Source organism: Neomonachus schauinslandi, chromosome 5, assembly GCF_002201575.2.
Source record: "Neomonachus schauinslandi chromosome 5, ASM220157v2, whole genome shotgun sequence".
NCBI classification, from domain to species: domain Eukaryota; kingdom Metazoa; phylum Chordata; class Mammalia; order Carnivora; family Phocidae; genus Neomonachus; species Neomonachus schauinslandi.
In genome coordinates this window covers 35,254,071-35,262,028 of record NC_058407.1, presented here as the reverse complement: position 1 = coordinate 35,262,028, position 7,958 = coordinate 35,254,071, and the positions used below count along the sequence as shown (strand labels likewise).

Below are 7,958 nucleotides of genomic sequence, written 5' to 3'. Positions count from 1 at the left end.
TAAATATCAGTAGCAAGTATATTATATCAGATTTATAACCAAGCTAAAAAAAAAAACTTTTAAGTCTTTTAATATAGAATGTATATAGTAAAACCAGTATTATTGATTAGGTAGAAGGCAAATGTGGCCCTAGATCTTAACCTAATGGTAAGTCATCAACTTCATCAAGATATCTTTTTCTTTAAACCATCAGCATGAAGTTTCCTCATCTGACACAGAAAAGTAGTATTTTCTTAGAGGAACATCCTACAGTTAATACAAATTGATTTATATATCAATTATGTATTCAGAACCAAGGAAGTGAGTTGATTTAATACATTGTTAAGAGTAGGAGTTCTATTGCCAAAAAGTTTTGGTTAAAAATTTGTCTCTGCCTTTTGTTAGTCTTTTAACTTCAAATTATTTAACTTCCCTGAAATCAAGTTTTTTGCAACAATAACAAAAATACTGAAAGGGAAATAACAGTACCTTGCTTATGAGGTTATTGTGGGAGTTGAGAGAATTCAAATTAATTATCACTAAGTAAATATTACCTTTGTTCATTGTTATTGAAAGGTTAAAAGAATAAATGACAGAAATAATCATCATCCTCATGGAGCTTACAAAAGCATTATAAAAATAGTGTGGCTTTTTTCCTCTCATGAATAAAATAGTTAAACCTATAGAATTTAGGCAAAGTGCATAAAATATTTTGTAGGATTCAGAGACAAAACTTATTAGAGTTGTGAACTATACAATGAACACACACACACTATATATATATATACATACACACACACACACACACACACACTGATGGGGGAAACAAAGACAGAAGAAAAATTATTACATTCCCTTACTACCTACAGCCCATTGACAAGTCTTTGAAATAGGCAGTGACATTCCTCTAGGGACTCAACTGCCTCCATGTTAATACTTTGCTAAGGGCAAAAGGCAATCTTAGCCCAGGGTCCTAGGATCCTGTAAGTCTACTTTAACATACAGAAATTCCTTTGGAAACTTCCTTTATCTCTATCTCCCAAGATACATGTTGGTAATCATCCCCCAAACATATGACCCACTGCTATACATCTGAAGGGTTTCATGACTAAGGTTTTATTAAATAAATGATTTTTTTCCAACAATACCCAGCCCCCTCAAGTTCATAGAAATCTTGCTTCCCAAATTCCTTAGAGAATTATGCTATCCCTAACCCCTCCCAACCACCTTTCTGTGGATGTCTGGGTGGCTCAGTTGGGTAAGCATCTGCCTTCTGCTCAGGTCATGATCCCAGGGTCCTAGGATCCAGCCCCGTGGTGTAGGGATCCCTGCGCAGTGGGGAGTCTGCTTATCCCTCTCCCTCTGCCTCTTCCCTGGCTTGTGCTCTCTCTCTAATAGGTAAAATCTTTAATAAAACAAAAACCCCACTTTTTGCACCAAAGACATCTCAAGACTTCTTTTTTGGCTGTCGGCTTTGAAACTTAACATCCTTCCTGCTTCACACACTTCAAAATATGCTATTTGTCCTTTACAAAATTTTCAAATATTTTTGGCTCCAGTTAAGTTTGAAAAAAGGAAAAGAGATTAATATTAGAAATATAAAATATAATTATCTCCATGGGAAATTTTCTTGTATACTGAAGTTAATGTTCTTTTATTATAAAATCAGGAGTTATTTTATTATCATAGGTCTTCCAGATCTTTGTTTTATATTTCATCTAAAATATATAATACAGGATTAATTTCTTCCTCTTCCAAATATGAATGGTAATAAAATTTTTAAATACTTTGAGTCCGAAGAATATTCAAATTAAAAGTTTTTATAAATATGTTATTTTATGTTCAAGATACAAAAGAATGGCTAATTATAACTTGTATGATTTTTTATTAAGAATGAAACTTTAGGGGCTCCTGGGTGGCTCAGTCGTTGGGCGTCTGCCTTCGGCTCAGGTCACGATCCCAGGGTCCTGGGATGAAGCCCTGCATCGGGCTCCCTGCTCAGCGCGAGGCCTGCTTCTCCCTCTCCCACTCCCCCTGCTTGTGTTCCCTCTCTCGCTGTGTCTCTCTCTGTCAAATAAATAAATAAAATCTTTAAAAAAAAAAAAAGAATGAAACTTTAAGGGCACCTGGGTGGCTCAGTTGGTTAAGTGGCTGCCTTGGCTCAGGTCATTATTCCAGGGCACTGGGATTGAGCCTCACATTAGGCTCCTTGCTCAGCGGGGAGCCTGCTTCTCCCCTTCCTGCCACTCTCCCTGCTTGTGCTTGCTCTCTCTGTCTCTCTCTCTCTCTGTGTCAAATAAATAAAATCTTTAAAAAAATAAAAAAAATTAAAAAAAAGAATGAAATTTTATTGCATGAGTATTCTTGCAGTATAGTTATTTCACTTTACAACCTTTCTTTTGATATTTCAGACATCTCTCTGGATTTTGAAAAAAAATTCTAGTGCATCAAGAACATTAAGCATTTCAGGGCCGTTTGGTGCTTGTTTCCTCCCATCCCTTTCCTGTGAATAGAGGGACAACATGGTAAAACATTTGTTTCAGTTTATATGATTACTTTAACTTAATGAACACCATCTGGAGGAAGAGAAACCTGAACATTTGCATACATCTGGGCACAAATAACATGTTGCTACAAAACCGATTAATAATTGTATTTAGGAGGCCACAGTTAGCTATATTTACATCTTGGTGCCAGTGGGACAACAGAAAATGAATATTTATCATTCCTTCCTTGCTTTAATTTTAAAAGGCTGTTAACCAATGTGATAACCTATGTGAGAAGTATTTCTGAAAAGTTTAATGTAAAAATGGATGCTTCTTTTCATTTTCTGTACTACAGGTTACACAAGCATATACACTATATAACTAAGAAAATGCCTTAAATCCTGTTTTTACTTGTATATTTTCAATAAAAAATAAATGTTTTGTGGTGAGTCAGTGCATTTTCTGTTAAGATCTACACAGCCTTGAGACTATTTTCAATCTTAAGTAAGCTTTCAGAAATATAACTGTACATGTGGGTTTTTAAATTTTTTTTTGTAAATCTATACAAGTCTAAACAAAGTGTGGATACTTTACTTTAAACAATTCATCCATACCTGAGTCATCAGGAAAAAACTTGATTTCACACATCTAGCAAAATATAGAAATGATGATTCTTTTTCACGTTCTATAGAAGAAATTTTAAAGGGCAATTTAAAACAATCTTATTTACTAATCCTTTGTAAGAGAACAATTAGAATCAAAACAATTCTTTTTCTTTACCAATTATGAAATCTTATAATATTTGTTCTTTCTCTACCTCTTTTCTTCCTTTCTTCTTACACACAGGAGACCAAAACCCTGTTGTATAACCGTAATGTAAATAACAATAAATGGATAGATAAGAATGTCTTTGAACAAATTCATTTCTCTAATATACTTTTTCTCTATTCATATTTCTTTTAGTATAATTAGAACAGAATTTAGTGAGGTCATATTTTATGTAAATATAGTGATGTTTTATATATACTACCAGTACTTCTCAAAATTTAATGTACATACATATCACCTGGGGATTTTGTAAAATTACAGATTCTGATTCGGCACGTCTGTAGAGAGAACATGCTAACAAGCTCCCAGTGCTGTGGTCTGAGGACTGTGTTAGAATAGGAAGTAGTAAATGGTTTACTCCCCCAGTATCCCTCAGAGTATGTACAAGTAACATTTCCATCTTCCAGGAACTTCAAGCCAAACAGTTTAAGCAATTTTCCCAGAGGGAAAAAAAAAAAGTTAAATAAAATAAAAAGTTGGAAAGGAGTGTAATGTGTATCCATCTTTAGGCTCCCACACTTTTCATCCCAACTCTATACTGTCTGATGATTAATTAAGGCAAAGTATCCAAATGTATATTCACATGGGTAAGGGAAAGGGAGGGAAAGAAAGTAAGAGAGGGAACCTGGGAGAGAGGACAAAGGGGAGGAGGCAGAGGAGAGCTAGAGAAGAAGGGAAATGAGGGGAAAAGGAAAGACAAAACAGAAGACCAGGGTTATGGGGGCACCTGGGTGGCTCAGTCGTTAAGCGTCTGCCTTTGGTCAGGTCATGGTCCCAGGATCCTGGGATCGAGCCCCGCATTGGGCTCCCTGCTCAGCGGGAAGCCTGCTTCTCCCTCTCCCACTCCCCCTGCTTGTGTTCTCTCTCTCACTGTGTCTCTCTCTGTCAAATAAATAAAATCTTAAAAAAAAAAAGACCAGGGTTATGATAAAATGTGTGCTAATTATTTCCTTTCCATTTTAAGAATCAAAATCTGTAGTACAATCACCCGATAATTACATGTAGCAAGCTTTGCTTGGTAATCTCTGAAAGACAATGACTAATAAACTGAACTTGTCTCATTTAATTAGGTTTGTCCTACTTCCATTCCCAGAAGATATTATTGACTATCACTTGTGGACTATTTGGACCTCATTTGAACTCAAGAAAAGACACCCAGGGGCACCTGGGTGGCTCAGTCATTAAGCGTCTGCTTTCAGCTCAGGTCATGATCCCAGGGTGCTGGGATCGAGCCCCGCATCAGACTCCCTGCTCCCACTCCCCCTGCTTCTGTTCCTGCTCTTGCTGTGTCTCTGTCAAATAAATAAAATCTTAAAAAAAATTTTTTTAGTGGTGTACATCACTACATCACTACATCAAAAACTAATGATGTAGGGACGCCTGGGTGGCTCAGTTGGTTAAGCGACTGCCTTCGGCTTGGGTCATGATCCTGGAGTCCCGGGATCGAGTCCCGCATCGGGCTCCCTGCTCAGCGGGGAGTCTGCTTCTCGCTCTGACCCTCCCCCCTCTCATGCTCTATCTCATTCTCTCTCTCAAATAAATAAATAAAATCTTTAAAAAAAAAAACTAATGATGTAATGTATGGTGATTAACATAACATAATAAAAAATTTTTTTTAAGTTTTTAAATTAAAAAAATTTTTTTTTTCATAAAGGTCTATTTCATTATTGGTGGGTAGCACATTTAACAGTTAAATACATTTAAATAATATATAGGTGACTGCACGACTGCAGCATTGGTAACTAGATAGATAACCAATTCAACTAGAAACCAGCTAACAAGTAACTATCTAAATATTTAAAATACAGCTCTTGTTTAGATCATCCTTTGATTTGATCACCTTCTTGGGGAGGGGGGAGCCTGCTAGTCACACTGGAAATATATTAAGGCCAAATCTTCTGATATCCATTCCCAGAGGTTTCTTTCAGCTGGATTAAGCCTCCAACTCAAGGGCAAGCCCAAGTTTGTGGCCTCCAGCATTGATGCTCTTCCCGTCTACCAGAGCAGACAGTGTAAGCTTGACACCAGGCCTCAGAGTCTGAGTATAGCCCACTCCAATTAAACTAGAGTTGTTGACTTTTGCAGAAATGGAAGCAGTGGGATCCAACTGATATTTGGCTGCAATGCCAAAGCGAGTGCTGTTGGTACCTGATGTCCAAGCAAGGTTTACTGAAGTGTCAAGATCTTCACATACTTTTTGATAAATTGATCCTCCAAATTCTGTCCCATCATTGACATTAGTGTGTAGTTGGAAGTCCCCAGTCCTGTAGCCCACTGCAAAGTTATTTCTTGTCAGCTTTGATTTGGCACTGTCAAAAGTCATCTGGTACCCAGCAAGCCAGCCCTCGTAACCAAAGACAGCTGAACCATGGATTGCAGGGCCAGCAAAATCAAAGTCAACATCACAACCAAGGTTTATACACTCTCTCTTGTAAGAAGACTTGATTTTACCACTTTTCTTTCCCGTGTTTGGTGAAAAGGTGGTATCAAATGTCAGTTTCAAACCTTGACAAATCTGGTCTTCAATTGCGATTTCTGTTCCCAGAGTGTTATCAGTGTTCCATTTTTCTGTGAAAGTCAGACCATACTCACACCATTTGTATTTGGTCTCCAAGGTTCCAGTAACTTTACCAGTGTATTAGATGAACCAGACGTTGAGAATTCCACACCACTGCATGACTTTGTTTTCACATCCAGTATCACCAACCCAAAACCAAATCCTTTGTTGAAAATATCTCTGGCAGCTTTGCCAAGGTCAGCATATGATGGAGGAATACACATTGGCCGCGCGCCCCTCTGTCCGGAGGTCGCCATGGCGAGGCCACAGGAAGAGGTGATCTGGTGGTCTCCTGAGAGGGGCCGCTACCGCCGCTCCGCTCGCAGCTGAGGCTGCTGGGCTCGCTCAGGGTCGGGCTGCAGCTTCCCCGGCTGGAGGGCGAAGTGAAGGAGACACCGTTCCGCCCGCCGCCTAAAAAAAATTTTTTTAAATAAATAAATAAATAGACCCCCAGATAAAACCATCACATTGAGGGAATTTTCAGCCTATAATGAGTTTGTTTTACCCTCTTTAAAATTATTTTCAGAGCTCATACGCTCTTATTTTTTATTATAATCATTCTACTTCATTAATGTCACAGACCCAATTTGCTTTTGATGTTGTAAATATAGTTATACATGAAATCTTTTTAAAGGTGAAACAAAAGATTGGAGTGATATAGGAGCATTAGATTTTTTCATATAGTCAACAATCATTGAGTGCTTTCAATGTGACAGATACTATTATAAACCTACGCTGGGTATACATTGGTGAAAGAAAAACACAGAACAAACTCTTGCCTAATGATGCTTATATTCTAGTAGGAGAACAGATGATAAAATGTCAGGTAATAATAAGCACTAAGAAGGAAAAAATAAAGCCACAAGGCTAAAAAATAACAGGAGATAAGATACTCTTTTAGACTGGGTGGTGAGGGAAGGCTCTTGTGGAAGGGGACATTGGAACAGGAGCCTGAATAAAGTGAGAAAGGAAGCCAGATACCTATCTAGAGAAAAAGCATTCTGTGTTTAGTGATGCAAGTGGAAGAAACCAACATGGGAAAGAGTTTACTGTTTCTGAAGAACATCAAGGTAGTCAGCATGGCTTGGAGCAATGAAAGAAGAGTGGGAGGAAATAAGGTGACAGGTGACTGCAATAAACATTGAATAAAAGAGTTTCAATTCAGTCGAGGAGTAATACAAACTACACTAATTCCAGAGTTTTAGACTCTGCTTTTGGAGAAATCCATGAAAGCAGTATACCCCTCCCCCCCAAGCCCCACTCTACTCAACCACATATTGCTACGTGATTGTGAGGACATAATAAGGAAAGAAATTAATCAGGTAGAATTAATCTTGCCAGAATATTTCCATATGCGATACATACATATGTTTGCATATATACACATGTTTGAATATACATACACACACACACAAAAAAAAAACTTAGCCAATATAAGTGCTTATTTCTAGGGAAATGCTAGTAGAAAGTGCTATATTTTTTCTCAAATGCAAATTCTGATTTAAAAATTATTTTTAAAAAGTCATGGAGCATTTTCTATGTGTCAGAAATAGTTCTTGGCACTGGGGACACAGCAGTAAACAAAAAGACAAAGAATAGGAACACCTGGGTGTTTCATTTGGTTGAGTGTCCAACTCTTGATTTCAGCTCAGGTCATGATTTCAGGATCCTGGGATCAAGTCCCCTGCTGGGTTCTGTATTCTGCGAGAAGTATGAGATTCTTTCTCTCCCTCTCTTTCTGCCCCCCCCCCCACTCACATGTTTGTTCTCTAAAATAAATCTTTAAAAAAAGGGGGGGTAGGGCTCCTGGGTGGCTCAGTCAGTTAATCATCTACCTTCAGCTCAGGTCATGATCCCAGAGTCCTGGGAATGAGCCCCTCATAGGACTCCTGCTCAGCAAGGAGTCTGCTTCTACTCCCTCTGCCCCACCCCTTGCTCATGCTCACTTGCCTGCACACTCTCTCTCTCAAAATATTTTAAAACAATAAAAATAGAAAGACAAAATATTTGCCTTTACATGTCTACATTTTAACAAAACTAAGTTATGTACACTCATGAACATTAATAAGAAACACTGCAGAAAACATGTAGTAGGTGTTCTTAATTAT

The 7,958-nt window shown here is 37.9% G+C and overlaps 1 protein-coding gene across 1 annotated transcript; it reads right to left on the bottom strand.

The window, feature by feature from the left end:
• Positions 1–4,984: 4,984 nt before the first annotated feature.
• Positions 4,985–6,256, bottom strand: LOC110577984 (voltage-dependent anion-selective channel protein 2-like). Its single transcript, XM_044914750.1, is given in 2 exon segments — positions 4,985–5,930; positions 5,933–6,256. Coding segments are annotated over 2 exon segments (879 nt in total). The 5' UTR covers positions 6,108–6,256; the 3' UTR covers positions 4,985–5,226.
• Between the last annotated feature and the right edge of the window lie 1,702 nt (positions 6,257–7,958).